This window comes from Trachinotus anak, unplaced genomic scaffold (assembly GCF_046630095.1).
Source record: "Trachinotus anak isolate AG129_WGS33_773 ecotype Australia unplaced genomic scaffold, CSIRO_AGI_Tana_v1 ptg000021l, whole genome shotgun sequence".
Taxonomy (NCBI): Eukaryota; Metazoa; Chordata; class Actinopteri; order Carangiformes; family Carangidae; genus Trachinotus; species Trachinotus anak.
This window is the reverse complement of record NW_027273872.1, coordinates 18,566,423-18,593,687: the sequence shown is the minus strand read 5'-3', so window position 1 is coordinate 18,593,687 and position 27,265 is coordinate 18,566,423. Positions and strand designations below refer to the sequence as shown.

Genomic DNA, 27,265 nt, shown 5'->3' with positions numbered 1-27,265 from the left:
CAAAAGAAAAACAAAAAAACACAGCTAATTCATGCAAGTTTTTTGGTGTGATGGCAAGGCTATAGCATGTTGGAGGAACGAGCCTGTAATAATGAGTGAATGTTCATTATACACAAGTTAGAAATAACGGGAAGTTTTGCTGTCCCTCTCCCTCTGCCAACAATGTACAAGAGCTGATTAGCTTAGCTTAGCATGAAGACTGGAAACACCTCTGAATCTCACTAATTAACACTTTGCATTTGTATTTATATTTATTCATTTTATATTTATATTCAGCTAAACTGGACAAGTAAAATGTTCACAGACAACATTTTTGTTTCCTACCACAATATACAATATCCACTACAGCATCATTAAACTTGTTTATGAGTATATTTAGGCACTCACAGCTCTTGTTTAAGGTTAAGAAGAGATTGTTGTCTGGTTTATACAGAAAAAGTTCACAGTGAATTCAGATACAACATTATTTACATTTAACAAAAACCCTGGTCTCTAGTATGACAGACGTGCACTTTGTACATGCACCATCCACCCTAGCCTGTTAGTGACTCTGCTGCCCTTAGTAAATATAGAATAGAATAGAATAGAATAATAGACTAGAATAGAATAGGATAGCCTTTATTTGCATTGTATAACCAGTATACAACGAAATTAGGAGAGCCTCCTCAGTTCAGTGCATTCATAGGAGTGTATCATAAAAAAGTGCATCATAGATAGAATAAATAAATAACAATTACAACAGAGCTCATGGCGCCGGCATGTATGTAGTCTATCTAATGCAGATATAGCGTGGCCTCTGCATATAATGCAACCTGCGAACACACTTCCTGCGATTGCAAAACTAATTTGCTGTTGCAACTTGCGTGGTGTTCAAAAGTGACGTACACACAAAAAAACCTGATCCAGGTAGCAATTACATTTCTACAGGCAAAACACAGTAGTAATATAGAAACATAAATATCCAACTTCCATTGTATATCTCATCTGGCCTGGGAACACCTCAGGATCCCCCAGGGAAGACCTGGAAAATGTTGCTGGGAAGAGGGACGTCTGGACTACTTTGTTGGACCTGCTGCCACTGTGACCCAATCTCAGATAACCAGATGAAAATAGATGGATGGACATATAAACTTAGGAGATAATGGATCATCTAATGTCTTTAAACGTCCTATAGCTGCGCTGCTACTCTATAGTTCTGGTAATGTTCTTTTCAGGGAGGTGGTCCATATGTTTGATGGGGAGCCCAAAGTACGAACATGCCACTGAATGTTGGGCACAAAGTGTTTATGGTTGCCTGTCACTTAAATGCCACATTGACTCGGTTTATTTATATCTTGATCATTCCATGCATGTGTGTGTGTGTGTGTGTGACAGAGAGAGAGAGTGAGAGCTAACATGATGACAGCCAATTAATTCAGCTCTTGGGGACTTGGTGAGGAGAAACAGTGACTCGCGGGCTGCATTAGTCATGCAGTATGGCAGCACTGGCATCAGGGAGCTCTCATACACACTTTAAAGGTGACTCTGTGTGTGTGTGTGTGTGTGTGTGCCCACATTAGCTGTTTGCCTCTTCTGCTATCCTGTCATCCCTCCCTCACCCAAGGGGGCCCAGCATGAAACAGCCTCATGACTTAAGGATACCGTTGGCGGCAGCGAATGCAGCCTGAGAAGCTGAGTGTCAAACTTCCAACAAAGCATTTAACAAGCACAACAGTGCACAGCGCTAACGGCTCGTTCAAAGACTATCGCAGAGTTTACCCCCTACAAGCACACAAACAAACAACTTTATTATGGTTGATGTAATGCTGAGTCCAAAGGGATGTGAGGGAAGTTTTAAAAAACAGAGGTGCTCTGCAGAAAGCAACAGCACAGTGATATAATTATCACCGTGAAGTGGGTCACGGAGCTGTGTACAAGTAATTAAAGGCTCAACTGTATGCTCGCTGTTATTGAATCTGACCACAGGACTAAGCAGAACAGCAAGGACGTTCAGGAAGGAATTTGTTTGAGACAACACACACACACACACGCACATACACACACATACACAGGTGTGCAAATGTGAAGGATGTACACATACACACACGTTACACTGCTCATTGAATACATTTTATACTCATTATCCATAAATGCTGACCATGAACAGCCTGTGTAACAGCTTGAAATATTTTAAAGCCACAACCAATCACAGATTATACATTAGCCATTCAGTTCATTTTCCAAACCCCAGTCTGTGACAGTCACCAAACTGTGTGGCATTAGAGCATCTGCTTTACCTTCAGAAGTCAGGAGTGAAGGCATTGATGGTCATCTGAGTTCCCTGCCATCCAAATATGTAACAATTGTTGAAGTGAACTGTTGCACAAAATACATACATATTTGTTTGTGTTTGTTTATGTTCATTATAATTAAGCTAGAATCGAGTTTAAGCTGCAACATTTAAAATAGGAGAATACAGTTTGTAACAATTTGTATTGTACACAATACATCTTGGTTTACTTTAATTTCTTGGTTTACCTTGCTCATTTATGTTGTGTAATAAAGTTGCTGTGGTAAATTATACTTGTTTAAACTGGGTAATTCTGCCATATTATTCAAACTGTTTGTTTGAGTTGCGTTTTATCATTGTTACTCTATCGTCTACGATTTAATCATGATGTACAGTGTTGAGATTTAACATCTTAGTTTTTTAAGATCAGAGTCATTTTGATGTTTTACGAGGGGCAGTGTGATGTGACCCTTGAGAACCTGAGGTTGGGTGTGTTTACTGTCTTGCTGTCTCTGCATATTAGCCAGAGTGATGGGAGAACATTACCCATCAAGGATTCAGGGTTTCATAAGGAAGCCTAACTTTATAAATGGTTTATAAGCTGTGACTGGTTATTTTATCCATATTTAAAACATGTAACAAGCCTTGTATATAGTCAACTTTTGGGTTGCGAGGTTGTCAGGAAATATCCATTTGGCTAGTTATCCTCCTGCTTTTTTATGTAGCTCTTCAATTCATCAGGAGAACCCCTTCATTAGATAATTACCCTCTAGGAAAGAGCTGCAGTGCATCCGGACCAACATTTATCTATTAACAACTTGACAATATCTAGAACTGCAAACGTTTTAGCTTATTAGAAAGTGAGAATCTAATAAGCCTTTAATTTATGACTTACTGACATGACTGCAGGGTTGATGTCTTATTTTAAAAGGGAAGTATTTAATATAGATGAATATGTGTCTGCAGTTATAAATGGTATCATGTCATTAATAAAGAGTTGTTCCATCATAACAATATATCAAGTTTGGAGTTGTTATTTTAATAAATTGTTAACAAATTGACTGTGGTCCATGCTTTATTGTCTTTTATGCAAGGTGAGTCAAAATGTCCTTATTAGTGACTCAATACTGGTCTACTGTGTAAACCATGATAAAATAATTCATCAACCATCAATAAAGCCAACATCTAAACCTTGCAAAATGTTGTACCAAGTAGAGGCGAGTATACAATGAGTACAAGTCATTATAATTTTGGTGGTGTAAACCTGTGGTCTCCCTGCCTGTGGTTTGATGATCCTCTGTTCTGCTGGTTGGATGTCACTGTGAGAAACAAATGATGAGGAGGACCAGTAGGTGGCTGGTGCGCTGCCTGTGCCAGTGCTCTGCTTACAAAGGGCCATTAGCCAAGGTCTGTAGCTGCCAGATGAAGGCCCCCTAATGGTGCAGGATCATGCTGTGATTTACAATATTTATATTTAACCAGAGAGAGATTAATTATCGCCGCCAAATTGACAGGTCCAAGGAGGTGAGGGAGGTTTCTGACTGACACTGCTATTCCTCACAGCGCTTCCTGCCAGAGGGCATTGCTCCTGACCTTGGGATGCCAGCCGTGTTGGGTGCCCCTAGCCCCCCCCCCCCTCCTTTACAGCAACACCTTCCTGGTCTTTTTTCTTTAATGACCATCCTTTATTCTTTGCAGGGATGCCACTCACCCTGAACGAACTTACAGCTTGACAGCGATTGTCAAAGTAAAGCAAAAATTCACTGTCACACAGAGTTCACCTCTGTTTTTGATCGTGGACGCTTTTTTGTGGACTTTTGTTCAAGCATGTGTGTGCGAAAGCGGAGTGAGTTTTGCCCAAAGCGAGAAAACAAAAGAACCATGATTCCTCTCTGTGTTTTTCCACCCTCCTGGTTTACTGATGCCCTGCAGATGTCCTCGGCCACTTTTTATATCTAAAGTATTGTATCTTGTGTGAGGTGTTTTGTCATGTCTTGCGCTGTGTTTGGGTTGCTATCTAGTGTGTGATCCTTCATGCAGGTGACAGGCTTGGCCCCATGATATCTTTGTGGTGTACTTTTAACAATAGGATGCAAAATCAATTTTCCACTGTGGGGACAATAAAAACCCATAATATGATGTGTTTAGGCTGTAAAGTAATAAAAGCCCAAACAGTCGGCACTGAAATTGTAAAAGCCTTCATCTTTCCCCGTGCACTGCTACAGTTAAACTGTTTTTTTTGTTTGTTTGTTTTTTTTATGTCTGACTAAAATGTAACAATAGCCATCTATCTCCTCTAAAGCTCACTAAATAGCATGTTAAATTAGAATTGTTAAATCATTATAAAGACAAAAGTGTAAAACTGACACAGTGTTGTTTTACAGTTTTACCTTTTGACATTAAAAAAAAAAAGCTGTTTCCCTTCCCGTTTCCATTCTTCATGCTAAATTGAAGCTAACAGGCTGCAAGTTCCAGCTGCACAGTTAGCATACAAACAAGTACTGATCTTCTCATCTGGCTAACTTTGGGCAAATAAAGCAAACATATGTGTGCATGCACTGATTTTACTGCATTTTCAACATTTGGTTTGTTTTTAACCGGGGTGGCAGAGAGCAGAATTTCCAGGAAATCTTGTGTGATTTCTGTCAGCAAGTTCAATCCACTCACAGGCATGTTAGTCAGCACGTAGTACCAGTGTTGCCTGTCTGTCACTTTGCTTTCTATCTCCAACTGAATAGATCATATAAACATTATTTGGCTTCTTATCTACCACAAATGTAGATGCAGCAGGACTCTGACACATTTGAAGATGAATTAAAAAAAAAAAAAAAACTTTGTGGGAAGGGTCATGTTTGCAAATGAACAAGGTATCACAGGAAGAACACATCCTTTACACCTCTCGTCCTTCACAACATCTTCCACCTCCCGAACCAACAGGCTCCAACTCCTACCAGAATCTTCACCTTCCTTCTTTCTCACCTGTGACCTTTCGCCTTTCTGATCTCATCCATCTCTGTTCACGGCTTCTCATAGCCAAGAAGCTCACCTTATGGCACTCTCCCTTACCACCCTCACCCTCCAGACTGAGGATCACAATGAAGGACAAGGTGCTAATGATTTCTATTCACTTTAGCCCCGAGGCTCAAGAATATATGTCCTGGATAAACCCCAAAATTTATGACATCAACATTGTATCTTCTTCCACGACAGAGAAGAGGGCCTGCGAGGATGGACAGAGAGTGCTGCGCAGGAACCTTTGCTAATCCTTTGGCACCCATACCATCTGAAATTACAGATGGAAATCACTGACCGATTATAAAAGCAATTTAAGATGCAGTCTCACCTCTCTTCATTTCTCTCTCCTTACCACCCTTGCATCACACCCCCCTCTATCTACAGTTAGAGCTTTAAAAGGAGAGATCACACCAATCCAGAGTGTCAGCATGGGAACAATTAGCAGCCAGGTGCAGAAAATTGCTCTTTTCATAATGAAGGTTATTTATACATGCCCCCTCACAGAGCTGGACATGCTGCCTCATTGTCACCTGGTAAACACGGAAAGCTCTTTCACATTCTGTCGCTCACTTTCTTTCTTTGTCTTGTTCCGCACACACACACACACACTACAAATGCTCAAAGACACCCATAATTCAAAGCCACAAATATAAAGGGGGAGCCTGTTGCTGCCAAATCTGACATCAGCTCAGATGTCAGTACAGACTGAGACATCAGTGATTCTCAATCCAATTATATTAATCGACCATAGAAAATCCATACTGAAGGTTGATGAACAATCCCTACTGCCAAATTACAGGGACGGCACGATTATAATTGAAGCTGGTTGTGGCTGTCAGTATCCTCTTTATGAAATAATCTTGTTGAACTAACCCTCTGACCGTGATCATGACAGACGCAATTATCTTATTTTTTTTCAAAATATTGTGCTTTATTTTCAGATAATCCTGACAGCATGGCGATTGCCAGTGAAATGTGGGAAACTCACTTAGACTCAAAACATTTTTGCGTATAATCGACAGGGCGAGAGATCAAGTCAAAGAGGATGACAGGAGGAAGATGTGAGTGGTCCACCGTGATTTCCAAGTCAGTTCACTGACTTCCCAGGCACTAAAGACCTTGAAGGTCATGCACTTTCAGAGGATCGCTTACTGAAAACCGGCCTCGCATGATTCGTCCACATGACTTCATAACAGCTCTCACTTTGTGCAGCACATTTAATTCAGTCCGCAAGGTCAAAGAGGTCAGTGGATAAAGTGTTGCTCATCTTATCTGACTAACAGCCGCATGCTGCTCCACATGCAGCTCGCCTCCAAACACAGAGTGCTACTGCTCTCTACTGACAGCTGCGTGACACTGGCCAGCTGAAACGATGCTCTCATATCCAAGTTTACCAACGAAAATGACGGGAAATGACTGATGAGGCCATGATTCCTTCCTGTGTTTCACACTGGAGGAAGTTTTCGGAAAGATCGTCTATTTTTTTTTTTTTTCCAAGAGAGAAGGTTTAGAGCAGCAGCCACTGTGCTGAGGATAGGATCACATCTTGTAATTGTCCGTATCATGAGGGATGTAATCCCCACTGAACTGAGCAGGGCCTTATTACGATAAGATACACATCATCCTCACAGTAAATAGCTTTCTGATTGTTGACCAGGGCTGAAGCCTCGAGAGATATCCCCTTCTCAGACAAGTGTCCATCTCCAGCAGGATCCATGTCTGGTAGATGGTTTATAAATACCTATCAGCTATTAAAGGATCACTTACCTTATGGAGTATGTTATTGCATTTTCAGAATCATTACCTTATTTTTTTTTTTTTTTTTGTCTGATTGAAGAATGAAGCCGCCCTTAATATTTCAGGAACACCATGACTGGCAGGTATGTTGTGTTGACTCCATCTGTTGGTTACTGGTGGTATTACATGATGTTATTTTATTTATGTGGCCTTTTTTATGTCAGTTTGGTCTGGTACATACTCATAAATTCTTCATATTTATATCTCTACATATAACATTTGCTTTACTACTTAACTGGGCACCTAAAGTTTAAAGTTTTTAGTTATCTGTTCATATCTGCGGCCAGATAACAGAAAGCCAAATTCAGGGGGAAAAAATCACTCAAATAAATCCCATAAAATAAACAAAACAAGCAGTGGAGACATCTGTTATCACAAAGGCTACTCTCTTTTAAAATGTACAATTAAATCAGATAAATGTCAAATATTCCAAGAACTGTATGATGAAAAATTCAAGTTTATGAGTGCCCTGAAAAATAAAAACATCTTTGTGATGTAATGGAATGAAATACAAGGGTTATAAAGAACAGATATATAATAAATAAATATAATAATTATTTATTTATATAATAAAAGTGTGTGTGTATTAAACAACCAATAATACATTACTTAAAAAATGAAGTCTTTGTTAAAGAAGCACAACTTCATTTGTTGATGTGTTGACTCAGTGCAATTGGATGCTGTAGTTTCTAACGCTGTTGTGTTAAACATCAAATGTGTTTGGTTTACAGTCCTTTCTCATCTTGTGTATTCATCATCTATCCAAGACAGCAACACCAAAAATTATAGCTCCAAAACATCCCACTGATCATCATCATCATCATCATTCAAGTACCAACACAAAATAGAAATGAAAAAAGTTATATTTAATATATTAAACAAAGTGTATTATATGTTAAATACCCAGTATATACATAAAAATGGATTGTGAGGGTAGAGATCTTTAATTCACATGTATGCGATTTTCTCTGCACCAAAACATCATGTAAAGATGTTACTGCAACACAATAGCCTGAGCATCCATTACACATTGTGAGTATTTATCCACTGCTGACAGCTCTCAGAGGCCCTGATGCTCATGTGTCTGGAAGCCTTTATTCTTCTTTTGATGGACTGGGTCTCTACAGCCTACTCCACTATCTGCCATATGGTGTGCTGGTACAAGAAAGCAGCACTCTCAAAGCTGCATTTTTATCAGCTGTCATACATGGAGGAAACCCTTGGATGGCCCATTAAAACCATCCACTTCTCATTCTGAATTGATTAAGCACTCAAGGTTTATACATGGCTGCTCCACTGATGAGCAATAAACTAATTTTACAAAAATAGAAAAGTTTGGTTGTGCAGAAGGGATACTGTAGCCCATATACTGTGCTGGAAGGAATATTTAGATTCTTTAGTTGAGGAAAAATCAGTATGAATTTACTCTGTTAGTAAAACTCCTGCATTCAAAACATAAAAGTATTTAAGTGTTATCAATATATTTTACTTAAAGTATCAAAAGTAATAGTAAGTTGTATTTTATATTATTTACATAAAATAGATAAGATACAATCAAATACATTTCAGATCATACATGAAGCTGTAAAAAAAAAAAAAAAAAAACTGCACGTAGGCCTACCTCAAAATGTATTACTTTCCACCACTGCCTCTATCAGCCTCATAAAATATAGTTGAAAAATAATCATCTACATCTACAATCTAATTAGTATTACTAATGTGTTGCTCACACAGTAGCATAATTAGGACACAAACTCTCAAATTTCATATTGAAAATGTAAATAGGCCAATACATTTTTTAAAAAATGAATAAAATATTACTTGAAGCACATAATTACTCATATGACTGAAATCAAAGTTCATGTTTGCAGATTAAGCTGTTTTTCTATAAATTCAGCACGACGCGTGTCTCAGAAACAGTGCGTCTACAGTAGGTGTCCGGTAGCGCCTGTGATCAGTGGTGCGGCTCTGAATCCAAGACGCGCTTTATTGTCCCCTTCATGCTGTGATCCCCCCCCCTCCCCCCACCCTCGCATCATGCGTTTAAGAGCGGCGCCCTGCCGAGACTTGATTCCAAGCATCGCGACATTTCGTTCCACTTCAGTGGAGCGCTGTGCAGCTATTCGCGCAGTGAGATGCTATGTTTACAGTAAGAAGCGTTGTGAACATGTGCAAGACTTAGGTCGTATTTTTTTTTTTTTTTGGTCCAGCACAGTGCTGCTGTAAGGAAGTCATTGTCGCTCCCCAGGACTTCATCAATTAGCTTGCTATCACAGATAACATTGACTTAATGAACCGTTACTTTAACTAGAATATTACTTCCCTTTTCCCAAATTAATGAGGCCTCTAATTGTCCTAATTTGCGTCTGAAACCCCGGCATTAAGATTTGTCTCTTTGCTCTCTGGACCCACCTCCGTAGCTTCGGGTGTGTGGGGATAATTACAGAGTAGGCTGCTCCCGACATCAAGAGCTTCACTGTTCCTGGTGCACGACTGTGTGACAAAAAACATGGAAACGCTCTATTGTTGGGAAATGAAGGAGCCTTTAATTAAAACACCAGAGAAACGGTGGCTCACTGTTTCCTCACTACTGGGGAGGTGAGGAAGGCAATCTCACTCCAAGTGTCATGGTGTCATGTTGAGCTGTGTGTACATTGTATGGCCCACAGTATTTACACATGATAAAAAACCATCTAAAGGTGTACTCAAGGTTGGATGGACAGGCTACAGGGGATGCACACCTGGGACGTACATACATATTTGAAGTTATAATGTGGGGGTATAGAAGAATATATAGGCTATTATTCTTGTTATATTATGTTGTATTATATATTGTACATAATATATAAGCCATACTATTTATGTAAAGCACACTGTGTGGCCCATAATAACTCCCAGAGAGAACATACTACTATTAATATATATATATAGTCCCAATATACTGTATGAGAGTATTTCCAAGAAATTAAGTCCAACAAACGTGGCGGCACAGCAGGTCAGGTGAACAAAACAAATGCCAGATGTGTTCAGAGGCAAACACACAATTCAAACTTTAAATGGAGCATTTCTTTTGAGAAAATTTCTATTTTCCTCATTGTCAGTACTGATTACCATGTCCTTTCAAGGAAACTTCCTATAAAATTATATAACAATATTATATTAATATATATACAAAATTAGAGACCCATACAATGAAGTGTTACCATGCTTTTTTTGCAGCCATATGTGGCATGTATGGATGTGTTATTCCAGTGAGGTGTTACAATGTCTTGAACAGGTGGACAATGAAACAGAGACACAATACTTCAAAGTAAGGCCTTTAAAAATAGCGTTGAATTAATTATAGATTGCTTGAGGCCATGGTTCCCCAACTGTGGTTCCCCAGGGATAATTGAGGAGGTTTTAAGGCATCCCCAGTGAAAAGAGGGCTGGTTTAATTTCACTATTAGGTCTGCTTCATTTACTAGAAATTAGAACAATGACACAGTGTATTATTATTGGAACTACTCTCTCTCCTCTCTATTCTCCGGCCCACGAGTACAGAGAGAGAGGGATCAGAGAAACCCTGCCAAAATAAGGGTATTTTACAATGTTCAGCTACAACCACACAGCATGATTGGTGGAGAGCCATTTCTACTTTCCAGTTATAACCACCTACAGTGTGGAGTGGAACAACTCAGATGGTTATTAACAGTTTGAACAGCAGCCACAGAGGTTGTGTTGACACAAGTAGTCGCTGCTGTGGTTGGCTGGTCGGGTTTAGGGTTTGAATGGTTAAGGGTCATGATAAGCAAATGAGCAGTTGGGACAATTGCTAACGTCATGTGGCAGCTGCAATAATATCTACAGCTCTCTGCTTTCCAACTCAAGAGACATGTTGTGAAACCACCGACGTTAAAGTGAGTTGAGAAATTGTTGTGGCATTTTGTGCACACAACTGTTTAGATGGTGACAGTGTTGCAACATGTAGCTACTGTCATGCTGGTAATGTACCATATGGTAAAGTGTCATCGCAAGACCTGATGAGGCCAATTTGTTCTTACTACTGGACGATGCTCAGTCCATAGCTGCAGGTGGTGACGCGCTGGAGAAACTAAGAGGGAGGCTAAATTTGAGGAGCTGTTTGGTTGCGGGTTATTAAAACAGCTGGGATCCAGCAGCTGACATGCTGTTTACAGATGTGAAGCTGTTTTTTTTTGGGTTTTTTTTTGTTTTTTTATTGGCTAATTGCAGTTACTGAGCAGATTACCATCCTCACTTTTTTTCTTCCAGTGATTTAGCTGTAGCTGATAGTTGTTTTGCATATTTTCACATTGCAAAGTTCACAACTGTCTCACACTGGTCTTGGGGAAAACAACAATTAAAAAATCCACGTTTGCTGTGTTGTTACTTGTCAGTGCACTTTTGATTATCATTTATCCACAGTAAAGGAGGGTAACAATAGGTGTATTTACTAAAATACCACACTTTTAATAGTATTTGTACTTGATTTGAGTTGTTCCATATGTAAATGTTTATTCTCCTACTCTACCACATTTCTACCAAATACTGCACTTTGTATGCCACTACATTTATTTGTAAGACAATAGCTATAAGATACTTTGCCGACTTCACATAGGCTACAAACTACAGGATTCAGCAATATTTAAAGCAGTTCAGATTAGCGCCACCTCCACCAACCACAACAGTAACATGCTGTGTACAAATCAATGCATGAGCATTAGCCACCAAATAATGTAAAATATTATAATAGTGCAACAATCAAGGGTGCTTTTAGATTTCATGGCTGATGATATTTTCACTTAAGTAAGATTTTAAATTCTAACTTGCTCCTATTATCATACTACATTCATTTAAGTAGGCTGAATACTTCCACCACTGCCCAGTCGACTCTTCCATTTGTACTGGGGAGAGGGAATTTTGCATATATGACCCCCCAACAAGGTTTGGACCAGCACTGAAAGTTGCCATAATAACTCGCCAGTTGACAGCCCCCCCCCCCGGCTCCTGGCTGCTCGGCGGGACACATCAGTCTCCCTCTTGCAGCAGGTCAGTAGAAGTTGACCTCAGAAATGTTCCTCACACCTCCTCGGCCTCCGCTGCCACTCCCCCGCTCACGCCCCGCACCAGATGGGAAGTGTAGCCGAATTTTTTTGAAGGCTGCTCGCAGGGTTACAGGCTGTTGCGCTGGCAGTGGGGCTGAAGGAATGAAATATTCATGCAGGCCCAAAAATGAATGGACTCCCCGGGACGGAGAGCGTGCCGGTTTATTCAACTAAGACCAGGCCTCGTTAAACTGCTGGCGGCGAGGCAGGTCACGGTGATTTTCTTTACCAGTGCTCGACCCCGACTGTCACACACACACACACACACACACACAGAGGGAGAGAGAGAGAGAGAGTGAGGGGCACTGAATGCAGAATTTGTCCAAGTCGCCATCACTGCCACATCTCAGGGCTCCCTCCGGACGGGCCCGCGCTGGGGCTGGAGAGGTCCCTCTCCTGTAATTGATGACCTGATGAGTGATTAGCTTCAGTGTCAGAGCAGCGAGTGTCAGTGTGGAAGCTGAGCTGTCGCTGTGCGCAGCATATGGGAGACGTGGGTGACACTGGCTGTGACAGAGGTGTGTAGCTTGTGTGGGGTGCCAGGGGACACCAGCTGATAGGCACAGGGCAAGGGCCATGTGACTATAACCAAAATTTGTGGCCTAATTTATCTTCCTTGGTTTGGCCTCATTTAAGAGATAAAATCTTAATCCTATAGGCTATTACTACTACTACAACTGCTACAACCGATACTACTGCTACTGCTACTACTACTACTACTAATAATAATAATAATAATAATAATAATAATAATAATGGATGGTTGAACGCTTTCCATCATGGCTCATGCATGTTCTGATCCTTGTGTCTTGCTAAATGATCCATAAATTGCCTTCAGACATCTTATCAGTTATCATGGTTCTGCTGCAGACAGGTGTGTCTCAGGCCTTGTCTCACACCTGTTGGTTTTATTGTTCTGCAAATAAGATTGTCCACATTTTACTGTTTGTTTGAGAACAAACCTCAGCCCTGCCAGATCCTTTAGACCCAATTAAGGAGTCAGTTCCTTTGCTCATGAGAAAGATGTCCAAATTCATTTTCCATGGACTCGGCGGATAGGCGGTGGTCCATGGAGGAGGATGATGATGATGGTGGTGGTGATGATGATGATGATGATAGACCGTTGAATGATAGTGGGTGATAAGAAAACTTCTCAAGCTCAAGCTCAAAAGTTGTTTGACTCCCCAATAAACGTCTGAACATTTCTGGCACCGTGCGCACTTATTATATTTATTCTGGAAAACTTTAACGGTCACGCCAACAGACGCGAAGTCTAGACTTAGCTGAACAAGTTCATTAGATCATCTCTTCACGTTAGAAACATATAAGCCACGCTCTTAAATGATTAATACTCTGGGATCCCCTCTGTGTGGGGATAATAACGAGGTCGTGATTGAGTTACAATGCACAATAGGAGAAAAAAAGTCGAGCTTTGTCTAATTGTTCTTTGACAGGGTCAGAGGGGATTGTGCGATTGGCTGCTGCCTCCTGAGGCTGCAGCGCTGTCAGAGCTGTCTGAGGACTGGGAGTGACACCAAGGTGACTGAGGGGAGGCTGCAGAAGTATAAATTGCTGGTGCAGTGCAACCCATTCCAGAGACGAGGGCATCAGCCAGAGTCTTCTGTGTGACCTTTCCCTGCCGCGCACGACCACAGGCCATTACAGTGATGACTGCAAAAGCAGAGCTTTCAAGCTGGCCAGAGTACACAGAGGATTTCACCGCGCTGCAGCAGCGCAGCCTGGCCCACATCAACTCCAAAAGTTGGATTACTTCAAATTCAATCCGTGCGTTCTCACGGAGGGACGCGCACGGAGCTCCAGACGCAGGCATCTCGCTGGAGAAACTTGTGCCAACGAGCAAACTGCCTGAGTGCGTGTCCGCTGCAGGCATCACGGAGACAGACTGCGAGAAGGCAGCTGACGGGGGCAGTCCGGGCCACTTTGGCCCCCAGAGACACAGGCGCGTCGCAGCCAACGCCAGGGAAAGGAGAAGGATGCACGGCCTGAACAAAGCGTTTGACGAGCTGAGGAGCGTCATCCCCTCCCTGGAAAACGAGAAGAAGTTGTCTAAATATGACACCCTCCAAATGGCGCAGATTTACATCACCGAGCTGTCGGAGCTCCTAGCCGGCGTGGTGCAGTCGGAGTGCATGGGTCCAGCAGACAAGACCTCCAGGAGGAGTCTAATCCACTCTCTCTCTAAGGACCAGCTGAGCGGAGAGCAGCGGGATCACCTTATCATACTTGGACCTGCATCTGACCTGGGGACAAATAAATCCACAGCCTCTTCCCACAGCAGTGATGGGGAATCTTCACATCTCAGCGACATGGAGGAAAGTCAGAATGGGAGACAGTAACAGAGAACACTGACCACTGACTTTACACTCCTAACACCGCAGTGTCTGTTGTAGGAAGTATACCAGGAGAACCAAATATTACAGCTTGTAGAAATGTTGATCATATGCTAGTCCTACATATAGGCTAGTCTCCTGTCATGATTAATAGCTTAGATGTTGCACTGCCAAATGAAAAAAAAAAAAACAGTACAAGAAAAACTTCTAAGACCTTCAATGTTTTTACTTCCTAAGGCCATGATGAGCTCCCATAGGCTTTTTTATGCACTTTATCTGCCCTGAACATCACTAATGGCGTTTCCAGTGCCATTAGTGACATTTGTCTAAATTAAAAACAATTATTTTGATATTTATGTTATGGGATATTTTATGAGGATTGTTTTTGCTACAATAAAGATATAGATAAGAAACGAGTGCATTTTAAGTTGTTTTTGAATATTTCATACTTTTCTCTGCGACACAGTGTTGTATACTGGGAAAATTACATTTCACTATTTCTACCATGAGCAGACTGAAGCGTCCATGTACAAAAAGCAATATTCACACTTGGGTCCTTCATCTTTCTATATTGTTGCAAAACTCTTTGATTTACATGTGACATCCATCTTAATTCTCTTTAAGAAAAAAGAAAAGAGAAGGATAAACACAACACAGAGGAAGCGAGTCCTGAAGAAGTTATGCGACTCACTGACTGTTACAAAGAAACATGACTTTTTTTTCCAAAGCTGTTCTCATAATTAAACAGTCAAACAATCAGGTGTTCTTTCACCTTAGCAACTAACGGCAGTCAGATTACATATACACAATAACATCCCAGCAGCGACGAACAACACTAACTGAATCATTTTCTCCCAAAGAATAAAATGACAGACTACACAGATAAACATGAACATCTGCAAGTCAAAAATCTGAGGCCTAATATTTCCGGTGGAGGAGATTTTAAAGAAATAAAGAAACTAATTATGCCGGGTGACAATCTATCATGGTTAAAACTGCTCCTTCTAGTCTGTCTGTTAACTAATAGCCTACTGAGAAAATGTGGGGCTGCCCGCTCCAGAGGGAAGGGGTGGCTGGAACTTTGCCAGGTCCTTAGAAATGATTTCTGCCAGCCTGTGTTTAAAACTGCCAGGGGCCTCTGTGGGGGTGACATGGGTAGAGGAGCTGATGGCCTCCTCCATCTCCTTCATGTCATCCGCTGCCTGTGCCTGAGTATTGAACTCTGGCTGGATGAAGTTAATCACAGGGGGCTGACGCTGGTATCTTGGCCTGGGTAGGATGTAAGGAATAGACTGGGGAAGGGGGCAAGGAGGAGGCTGGGGAACAGGTTGAGGGAGGGGTGAGGAGAAAGGCTGCAGCTGGGAGTTTGAGGGAGAATCAGATGTTTTCACATCCGAATAGATGCACTCTGAATTGTCAGTCTCAGGTTTCAAATGGTCTTTTCTGACCACAGGAGGAGTGGATTTCCTCAAGTTGTAATAAATGTCGTCCATGTCACCATCCAGGCTTAGGGCCTCCAGGGAATGACACCGTTCATCCTCATCCTCATGTTCATCCTTACCTTCCTCTCCCACAGCCTCCTTGCTGTTAGAAAGGTGAGTTTTGACTAACAATAGCGGCTTAAAGGGGTAATCAATAGTAGAATAATGGTCGTCAGACTCGTCCTCTGTGTCCGCAGAAACATCTGCAGGATTGGAGACAGGAGGAGCAGCAGGACGGTTGGTTGGAGTCGGGAGGAAAACAGGAGACTGGTTACATAATGATCTTCTTTTGTTGACGAGAGGCTTGGCAGGCGAGCTCTTCTGCACAGAGCACTGCTGTAATATAGACTGGAAGATCTGGGAGCCATGCCTGGTCAGGAGGATGAACACTCCTTCTCCTGACTGACAGCGACGTCCTGCTTCAAAGCTGAACCCCCCCTGAAATCACAGCCATTAGTACACATCTTAAAGAAATTGTTTAATATTTTAAGAAATAGAAAGTCAAAAAGCATATCCTTTCCAATTGTGAGGGAAGTGCTTTACCTCAACCTGTCCAAATTTGCGTAAGAGTCTGTACGGCCATCGAAAGATGGTGTGACCAGTATTGCAGTTCAGCAATATCAAAGCTTCTTCATCTGGGGAGACCAGATACTCCCCGGCCAGCTTGCACCTCGTGGATGCTTCTGTGCTGTAGATGGTCACTTGGTACCGGTTTGGAGGAAGGGTCAGATCTAAACATGAGAATATATTAAAATATTAGCCACTTCAACATCACAGCAGACTGAGACCAGTGCAGCATGACAACACATGAAAGCTTTAGATTATCCATGAAGTCTGAGCAGCAATGCATCAGCCAAAGGATGAAATGTACAGCGCATATATTCTCATACAGAAAACAGCTGCTTTAAAGTTGTTTGCGTTCTACTAATCGCTCCATGTCACTGGGCTGCCTGGATTTCTCAGCAGAAGTTTAATCCATTAGGAAATAAAAAGAAATACATTTTGTATAAGCCAGAGCTTGCTGACGCTAATACTGATGGTTTGTCAAAATCACGTCTGATTGTCTGACAGCTTGTGTATCTTCCCCTGTGTGGCTTCTTTATCGGGACTGTACAAAAATTATTGGTGTGGTGAGGGAGGAAAAACCTCATTTGTCACTTTGTAAAAAACCAAGGCCCTCCCCGGAGTTATTACTGTTTTCTTTTAACTGCAAAAAAACTGCAAACCCGTCCCACAATATGTCAAAATAATATAATAGTGTCAAATTGTTACAACATATTTACACATGTACTTTAATTCAAATATTTTAATGTGCACAACTAATGTACACAATAAAAAAAAAACAGGCTGAATATGAGAAAGAATTTAAGGCAATAATTAGTGAGTGCGGTGTTTGTTATTGCTCATACAAAGGCTTAGAAAAGCTACAGAGTAAGACTCAGGTTCTCAAAAATGATAATAATGCTTTAACTTAACCACCTGGTAGGAGAGATTATACATCATGCTGTTTCATGGTGTTTCTTCCCTTTTAACTTAACACTTTTTCTGAACTGTTAATTTTGATTGCTTGTTGAGTGATCAGCTGTCCGTGTTACCAGTTTTCCAAGATGAGTAAATATCATTGTCCTCCATGGTCAAACCATTTCCTTTCTCCAAATCTCCTTTGTCTGATCCTCCAGGATCCTTCTGTAAACACAGTGACATGGTAAATATTACACAGAGTGTAAACTAACCTCTTATCACTGTTTTATGACTTCAAAGTGGTAAGATGCAAGAAACAGCATAGCTTGTGCAAGCATAAGAATTAGAGAAGTGAAATGACAGAAGTTGCAGATACTGTATTAACTTCCTCATTGTGCTATCTGTCTCCAATTGTGGATACAGTTTATCTCCACCCTTCCCAAATTATAACACTGCCCCTGATATGAAAAGGAAAAAGGGAAACTTGTACTGGTAAAGAGGAGAGATACCTGGAAGGCCAGGAGACAGAGGGCACTTAGCCAGTCCTGGCTTGCTGTAGAGGCCAGGGTGTAGGTGCACTGTGTGGTGTTTAAGTAGAAGGCCGTGCACCCTTGAGGGCAAGACTCCTTTGGAGCAGGGGTGATACTGAGGCAATCACTTAGACGCACCACTTTCCTCTCTGGCGTTTTCTGCCGAGCAGCCTTCTTCTGGTCAGTAACGGCATTGCTGTCAAGTACATTGTAAATCTCCAACCGGCCAACCCCCGTGGAACTGGGTTTGAAGAGCACCATCCACATTTTCCTCCATGTTCTCTGTCATACATGATGGTGTAGGGTGAAAAAGTGACTGTTAGTAAGTGGGTTCTCTGTCACAGTTTTTAACTGGTTTACATCTCACATAACAAGCAGAGACTTGATTTTGGTTCTGTTTAGAGAGTTTGTGGTGTGCCCCATGGTTCTATCTTTGGTCCCATTCTTTTTCTGTCTGCACATGCTATCATGAGGTCTCATTATCAGCAAGTGTGGCATCTGTTTTTGTCGTTACACAGATGAGGCAAAGCTCTACATTTACATACACATGATGACCTGAACCTAGTTGATGACTCAGTTCTTATCTTTCTGCCTATTCTCTGAGCACTGGATTTCTGGTTAAGAAACTGGGGGTAATTTTAGATTGAACTTTGTTATTCACATTTAAAGCACCACTACATCCTCCACCACTTAAAACGCCTTCAAGATCACAGGACATTTGGTGAAAAACATGTTTGTGCTTTAGTTTACACACATCTTGATTATTGCAATGTATTACAATAATTCATTTCCTGCATGCAAGTGAAAATAGTTTCAAAATGCTTCTTTACTATAAATTACATTTTTTTTGGTCTAACTTGCCTACAGGAATATTCAATGTATGCTTCCTATGCTACAGTTTTGTTTTTATTGTATGATTTGCTTTTGTTTTTCTGTGTGTTTCACATGTTTGTGAAGCACATGGTTTCAACTCTGTTTGAAATGTGCCATATACAAAGTTAGGTCTTCTGACTACAATACAATAGTTATTTAATTAATATTTTTCTGAACAAATCCAGTCCTCTGCACATTGTCATACTGCTACTGCTGTATCTTGTAAAACGTTTGACAATGACAGATCATTTGAGCCAAATTATTCTCATTGGTGCTTGAAAAAATGTCCCTGCACCAAACTTATTCATCTGTGTGTGCAGTTACTTTGGATATGATATGCTCCGTGTCAAGGCTGACTCCGAAAAACAATTACATCTCCAACCGTGTCTTTCCTTATTCAAACTAAGCAGCTCGCGAAAACAAAGCAAGCCACTCTGTTGCTATACTTAACTAAATAACACTGAATATGAGAGTAACATCAGCTACAAAACTCTCACAAATGTGCTTAATGTGAAATTGATATAAAACTTACTTTTCCAAACTTGACTCCCTGAAGGTACAGCATTCCTTCCTTAAAGATGACATCCATGCTTGCAAGCTTTGTCTGTATGTCTTTCACTGTAGTACAACAGCTGTTGCTTGGGCGTTCAAAGAGGTTAAAATTAGGTTTCCTATACCACAAAAATAATTGTTTCCTTTACATCACTTGTGTGCGCCTGTCAGGGGTAAAAGTCAAGATGTCTCTGATCTGCAATGTAGCTGTTGCAAAAGAAAGGATACACAAGTTGTGTGTTGCTGTTTTCTTGAGTCAAACTTCCCTTTACATTATTCGGCTTGTTTTAGCAACTTCCTCACCAGACAAAACTGGTACCACACCTTTCTATTTTTCCAGATAAGAACAGTAAAGTTCAACAGATACATTACATGGTGGTTTTATTTACAATCAGAGTATCAAAAATCTATGTTACAAAGTCTACACATACAGAACAAGTATGAGAAAAACTGGGGGAGAAGGTGCAAGGAACCAATCATTTTATCTAACAGACCTGCAAATAATGGCAGCTGATGATAAAAATACACTTCCTTCATTCAGTGGCATGACACGTAAGTGTACAATTTCCTCAGAAATATTTCTCAGTTCCGTTTGGCTTTGGAGAATCTTCTCTCTTATGAAAACCTCTTAGAAGTCCATCGAGCTATGAGCCAGGTAGTCTTTCCGCCCGATGTTGGTGACCTGCTTGGTCTGCATGGCCTCCAACTTGGGACAGTCTGTAATACGATGGCCAAGACCACCGCAGAATGTGCAGCCCCTCTCTCCTGTGAGAACACAAAGATCAGGTTTGTTAGAAAGCGTTTGCCAATACTCCAAACCTGCTCCTGTGAATTTGAGATGACATTAACAGATCAGAGAGGAACATTTTAAAGTTCTCATAGAATAGCTCATTAGCTAAGAGCAGGTGGACCCTGAAAAAAGAAGTGGGAACTAGAGTTGGTGTGAAAGTCTCACCTCCGATGTCCAGCATTGTCTCGTCTCCCGTCTGAAGCACCTGGAGGACAGGCGGGACCTTCTGCTTGGCTTCAACTAGCAGGGCTTTCAGGTCCATCAATACTGACTCATCTATGGGGGAGGAAAGATGTATATTTACTGTTAACTTTGCCACCAACTAAATTCACTATAATACACTGAAAATATCTGGAAAATCACTACTCCTGTACAGAAACGAATGTGACTGATTTTCCTCACCACAGCCCTTATTGATGAACGTAGTGGCGATACCAGTCTTGCCGGATCTACCAGTTCTTCCAATTCTGTGGACTGAAGCAAGAGCATTTCAACAAAACCAGCTTTACCAAAAATACTTAGATAGTGTACTCATTTTCAGGGGGCCAGGTCATAGACATATCCTCTTACCATAGTTTTCTATTTCCTCAGGCATGTCGTAGTTCACCACATGCTGTATAGCTGGGAAATCCAAACCTTTGGAAGCAACATCTGTGGCAACTAAAACATCTTTCTTTCCCTCTTTAAATGCCTCTATGGCTTTTGTTCTTTCCTCTTGATCTGAAAATAAATCACCAAATATAACATGAACAAAACAGTATTTTACAAGACAAGACAGGTGGAGAATGTGAGGGAATTGTCTGCAGTGCTTTCTCTGCCTTGGAAATGTTAACCACTCTTCAGATTTGTGACATATGCGAGTAGGATGGCATCTGGTGGTAATGATGAGCAACTACATCAAAGCTGAGGAGCAAGTCTGAGCTAAACTTGATGCTGAGTTGGATAAACCTCTACATACAGTAATCATCTGCATGCACTGTTACCATGTACTGACTGTTGTGTATGTTAATGATTAGAACAGAGTTCATGTGTACCTTTTCCTCCATGGATGGCCACCGCCTCCACTCCTTTTAGCAGCAGGTACTCGTGGATGGCATCTACATCAGCCTTCTTCTCAGCAAATATCAGCACCTGTCGTATGAAGGCAGAATATTTAGTGAAGTCCGACATGTTTGAGTTATGTATTTAAGGTATTTGTGTTATCATATGTGGAAGTACGTACTGGAGGTGGTGTTTTCTGCAGGCACTCTAGCAGGTACACCATCTTGGCCTCCTCTTTGACGTATTCCACTTCCTGCACACACACACACACACACACAAAAAATGAAAGTCCAGTTCACATGAGTGGGTTGGGTCAGATGAACCCCCCCTGACTCTGACAGCACAAACCTTGTTACAGGGAAAAACGAACATACCTGGATGACATCCAAGCTAGCAGCACCAGCCCTGCCCACATTAATAGTGATGGGTTTGACAAGTGCACTCTTAGCAAAGTTCTGGATCTTCTTGGGCATAGTGGCACTGAAAAGCAGGGTTTGCCTTTGTCCCTAGATAAAGAAATAACACATTTTAAGTCTACTGCCTAGGGAACTCACAAAGTCAGGGTACATCTCCCAGACTCAGTTTTCATGGTAAGATTCTGGTTTTGTGACATTTTCTAAATCTTCTGCATTGATGAAAGTGGTTGTTGTCATTAAGGAGGACCTCACCTTGAAATAGGAGAAGATGGTCCTGATGTCTTCTTCAAAGCCCATGTCAATCATCCTATCAGCCTCATCCAGAGCCAGGTAGCGGCAGATGTCCAGACTCACCATCTTCTTCTGCAGCAAGTCCATCAGTCTTCCAGGGGTGGCGACCATCATGTGGACACCACTGAAACCAAGAGGACACACAGATGTAGAGGGACAATAAACCATAAACACTATTTACTGCTTGAGCTTTTTAAAATACAACATTATTAATATCTGGGTCTTCAGGTGGTCATGCTAAATGTTTTGTACTGTGCAAAACATCAGGACTGCAACATTCATTCTTTGGCCAATATTGTCCCTCTCTAATAATTAAATGCAGCAGAATCATGCTTGTTTTTGTTTGACACCAGTTTAAACTGGAAATTCTGAATAAATCACAGGCACCAAAGTTTTCACACAAACCTTCCCTCTTACTTACTGTTTTACTACCTCCATCTGCTCCTTGACAGACATTCCTCCAATGCAGAGGGCAGAGCGCAGCTGAGGAGCTCCCTCCTCCTCCAGCAGTCTGCAGTAATACTCAATGATGCCATGAGTCTGCCTTGCCAACTCTCGCTGGAGGAATGGGAAAGGTATTAAAATCAGATTTGCTTGGTTACAGAAAAAAATATGGTTGCTCACAGTAAATGTCATCTGTCTACAGCACAAACAGCAGGAAATACTGTATAATTATTTGGGCCTTTGAAGGGCACCCGCAATGTTAACTCGCACTGTGTTTTAATCTTATTACATTTAAATACAATCTGAAGCTCCAAACATTTTGTCTCCACAATAAGCTTCTGTACCAATGCACACATGTACGACAACATTTAAAATCACCTATTATAATCCTAACACTGTATTTTTTGTAAGCGCAAATCACACTGCATAATGTATTTCAAGCTGCGGTATCAATGAAATGTTTTTCGTCCTGCATGTCTTACTGAAGGACAGATGATAAGTCCGTATGGTCCCTCTCTCTTAAAGAACGGCAGCCTTTTTTCCTGTTCCAGGGAAAACATGATGATGGGCAGAGTGAAAACCAAAGTCTTTCCTGATCCAGTGAACGCGATGCCAATCATGTCCCGACCTGACAGACTACGGAAAGGCAAAGGTCAATTCATGAAGCATTTACATGGATTTAACCAAACATAAAATTGCTAATTTTACAGTGTTTGCACTCCAGAGTTCCACACACTCTACTTACACTGTGGGGATTCCTTGGATTTGAATTGGTGTGGGATGCACGATACCCTTCTTTTTCAAACCTTTGAGAATTGCTGCAAACACAATAAACAGAAATTTGTTGCCAATTGTTAATCGTCAAAACACACAAAGAGTGTTTTTCATGTGTGGAAGAGGGAGTGTGTTGTAACCTGGCGGAAACTTCATCTCCCTGAAGCTTTTGATTGGAGCTGGGATACCGTCTCCATCAACGAGGATATGAAACTTCTTCCTGACGCGCTCATGCCGGGTGTCTGGCATATTCAGGATGTAGCGGGGTGCGTTCCAGCTAAACAGAATATCCAGGTAAAATGGAAAGTTTAAAAAAAATCTACATGCACACACACACACACACACACACACAATACTGCTTTACAGAACTCACTGATGAAAAACTCACCTTGTTTTTATTGGATCATCATAAATAATACCTTTGGCCATTTCCTTCACAGACATCAGAGCTGACAGAGGAGAGGTGAAAGTTCATTGAATTAGTTTTGCAAGTTTAAAACATTTTGAACTAACATTTTTATCAAAGTCAGTTTGGTTAATAATTCACCACAGCTTCAGAGGAACGTTTTTAGCCTTTTCATTTTACCTCTGCCCTCTGCAACGCTCTCAAGAATCTTCTCCTCCTCTTTCAGCTGCTTCTCCTTGGCTGACTCCTTTCGGGCTGCAAGTACAAAAACACATCACAGAACCAATATAATCATGGTAAATAGAAAGAAAAGAATTTAAAGAGGCAACTCTTAAAATCCAGATTGTGCCTTGTTTGAACAGGATACCTTCTGCTTTTTCCTTGAGGTGCTGATGCTGATCAAGGAGACTGATATTGGAGCGGGGACCAAGACCCTCGTCCTCGTCCCTCTGCTCCCCTCCACTGTCCTTCTGCTCCTCGTCCACCGCCTTTCCTCTCAGACGTAACATCTTCTGCAGCTGTGACGTAAACATGTTTAAAAAATGCATTAAATCTGAATATGTGGTAACTGTGTGTGATTTTGGTATACAGGGCCGGACAAAGGTTTGGACATATTTTCACATCGGGAAAGTGCGTACAAACTTTTGACTGGTATTGTACATAAAGAAAATAAAAATACAATTGTATGTCAAAAATTATACAACTTTCACCATGCCGTGGCTGAATGAGATACCAAATTTTTATATTAACATTTACAAAGAAACTGTATTTAATACCGAATGATTGATCCCTAATCCACTTGGTTCAGTGTCAGGGCCTTACCCTGACACTGAACCAGCATATTGGAGCAGGTCAGTCCATCCCTATTAATTTCTAAAATGTCAAACAGGACAGTGCACAAGGACTTACCATTTGTTGTTTTCTTATTTTGACTGGAACGTATGGAACATAATCATCATCCTCTGATCCTTCTGAGCCAGACTGTTCATCCTCCCCAAGGGGTCTCTGCACAAACACATTATCATTATTTACTGTATAACCTCTTAGGTGCAGCAAGTCCTTTGAAGAGAACTTGGCCATACAGTTTATCACAAAACAAACAGCAGCTGGTGCAAAAGCAGATACAGTGAAATTTATTAGATGCGATTGATCTGTGTATCCTAGAGTCATATGCTGGTATGCTGACATATGAAACACTGTTTTTTATTTTATATACACTACTATAAGAGCTTGTTCAACTGTAAACCTTTAATTCAGCTGAAAGGAGTGCACTACATCATCTCTGGCATTGTACTTTGACTGGCTGTATTTTAAGGATTTCTTTAATCAAAGGCTTTGACAATGGATACCATACACTTCTCCATTTAAAGTGCATATTTTTTTCGACTCTCGCATTTTTAGGCTGCTGACTGCCATGTGCAGGACTTTTCTGTGTCCAGAAAAACTGTACAAAATTCCATTTCATTAATTTGACCTGCATGTTTTACAGTAAGATGTAAGCATTTTATGATGTAATTGGTAGTTACTATTATTCCTCGTTTAGAAATATGGCCCTTTTTCTTTTTAAAAACAAAGTTACCCACTGGAAATCTCTGTTTTGAGAAGCTGTCCATGTGAACAGTTTTCTTATCATGAAAATACTAAGTGACCTAGAGTTATACAGGACTCCCTCCAGTCACCACACTTACATAATGCCGTTAGATGATCAACAAAATCCTCATTAAATCGCTTGATGTTGTGTGGAAACAACATCAATGGCCCTTGTTCGGCTGTTCCGGCATCATCTTATAACTTACATTTATGAACTGATTGCCAGCTTAAGTAGACTTATATTTAACACATATACAAAAACAGTTTATTGAATTTCGAGCTGAGTTTTTTTTTTTTTAATAAGCGTTGCGCATTGACCGTGGATGTGGACCGTGGCACTGCATAATGGCTAATTCGTCGTGGACCGAGTTTTATCCACTCAGATCGATTCAAACCCCCATGTTATTCAAACACTTTTATTAAACGTTATTCAACGGCCTGCTCTAATGCTTTTCAATGTGTAATGGATAATGTAGCCTGGTATGTGCTCTCACACTAGCTAGCTAACTTTAGCTAGCGTTAGCTAGTGTAACATCTTCGTAATGCGAACGACAGCATATGCTGAACTTACCTTTTTGGGTCGATTTTCGGTCTCCATTTTAGTATTTAAAACAGTAACGTTCTCTATCAACTTAAGACACAGAGTTATTGACCAGTTACTCTTTACACAGTTCAATTAATACACTTGATCCACATGTTTACACAACACAGGAAGAAGCTTGCAGGCTGTACGGAACGCTGGAAGGGTCAAACCTTATCGAGAGGATGCGTCCAAACACGTCAGTGCGACTTGCTGTGTTGTTGGAGGAGCAGATCATGCAGATGCAGTGTCATGGAAACCAAACCAAAAATATAAACTTAGAAAGCAAACACCACACTTTATTTTTGTCAAAACTGTATTGTTTTTAATCTTTCTGAACGAAAGATTTTCACAGTATCAAAAGTGAATTTTAAAAAAAGAAACAAGCCAACATACACTTGGCTATTATTGGTATAATATAAATCTACATTCGAAACATTAAGATAATCTTCTCTAATTGAATATAACCTGAAAAGCATCAGAGATGTTATATGAAAACAAAATCTCAGCACAGAAAATCATCCATCTCATTGAAAGCCATCAGCTAAAACATGGTTACTGATGTAAATCCCGAGGCCCTTGTCCCAAAGGTATCAAATCTTCTGTGATTTCTCATCAAAAGATAATCAAGACTTGGACTTCAGATGGGCTAGCTGAGGTGGAGGGTGCCACCAAGGTCACAGTACAGGGGGGAAAAAAAAAAAAAAAAAAAGAATAGTATGGTTGAAAATATATCTCATACACACAACCGCCAGAAACGAATGACAAAGGCTCAAAAGGGCCCAAAATAATCACTCAATATGTACAAGCATTGAAATTAACTGCGTCAAACAAGGTGTGATGGTTCCAACGTTAAAATGAATACTGCACACTGGTGTACCTGTCACTGCTGGGATTATAGGCATTTAAATAACAGTTTAAGAGTGAGAAAACTGTGGAAAAGGACTTCTTTCTACAGATGGCAGAGTGTATACTGGACATCACTATAAAAGAGATAATTGTTCAGAAGGATTGATATTGAAGCAACAGACCCATTGGACTTTGCCCAATACAGTATTTTGATTTTTTCTGTTCTAAATGTCATGCATGGGTACCTAATTGGATTTATGTTTTTAAGATGCATCCTGTGAGCCAAATGCCATACATAGTAAAATGATATTTTCCCACAAGGTTATATTAGTGTTTTTGGTGCACTGAAAACTGTCAAACATTCATGTTTTTTTAAACATAATTTCATTATTTCATACAAAAAGAACAGTGTAGCAGGTAGGTCATCGTGTGTTTGTCAGTTCATTTTTCTGTAACTGATTCCCCAATAATTTGATCGTCGCAATTAAAATTTCAGAAAAATATTCCAATTGAAAACGATCAACAACCACCAAATGCACTGCAGTTTGCTTGTGAGTAAAATCAATGCAATGGTTACAATCTTTGCTCCCTGCAGAAAAGAAGTGTTTCTCCCTAAAATTAGGTGTTGTCTTGTGCTCCTTTTTGTCAGT

At 40.7% G+C, this 27,265-nt stretch overlaps 3 protein-coding genes across 3 annotated transcripts; 1 reads left to right on the top strand and 2 right to left on the bottom strand.

The window, feature by feature from the left end:
- Nucleotides 1-13,786: 13,786 nt before the first annotated feature.
- atoh1b (atonal bHLH transcription factor 1b) lies at nucleotides 13,787-14,751 on the top strand. Its single transcript, XM_071458448.1, has one exon. The coding sequence runs from the start codon at nucleotides 13,854-13,856 to the stop codon at nucleotides 14,541-14,543; it is 690 nt and encodes a 229-aa protein (XP_071314549.1). The 5' UTR covers nucleotides 13,787-13,853; the 3' UTR covers nucleotides 14,544-14,751.
- Nucleotides 14,752-14,788: 37 nt separating this feature from the next.
- Nucleotides 14,789-19,673, bottom strand: dok3 (docking protein 3). Its single transcript, XM_071458444.1, has 5 exons — nucleotides 19,415-19,673; nucleotides 17,989-18,291; nucleotides 17,614-17,704; nucleotides 16,562-16,749; nucleotides 14,789-16,456 (listed from the first exon to the last, which is right to left on the bottom strand). Exons 1-5 carry the CDS (start codon nucleotides 19,469-19,471, stop codon nucleotides 15,566-15,568), a joined length of 1,530 nt encoding a protein of 509 aa, XP_071314545.1. The 5' UTR covers nucleotides 19,472-19,673; the 3' UTR covers nucleotides 14,789-15,565.
- Nucleotides 19,674-19,798: 125 nt separating this feature from the next.
- LOC139606341 (probable ATP-dependent RNA helicase DDX41) lies at nucleotides 19,799-25,941 on the bottom strand. Its single transcript, XM_071458443.1, has 17 exons — nucleotides 25,758-25,941; nucleotides 24,506-24,601; nucleotides 23,964-24,114; nucleotides 23,777-23,851; nucleotides 23,579-23,639; nucleotides 23,331-23,467; nucleotides 23,162-23,234; nucleotides 22,899-23,052; nucleotides 22,394-22,530; nucleotides 21,934-22,096; nucleotides 21,640-21,771; nucleotides 21,447-21,518; nucleotides 21,259-21,355; nucleotides 20,795-20,944; nucleotides 20,627-20,698; nucleotides 20,390-20,500; nucleotides 19,799-20,199 (listed from the first exon to the last, which is right to left on the bottom strand). Exons 1-17 carry the CDS (start codon nucleotides 25,782-25,784, stop codon nucleotides 20,063-20,065), a joined length of 1,845 nt encoding a protein of 614 aa, XP_071314544.1. The 5' UTR covers nucleotides 25,785-25,941; the 3' UTR covers nucleotides 19,799-20,062.
- Between the last annotated feature and the right edge of the window lie 1,324 nt (nucleotides 25,942-27,265).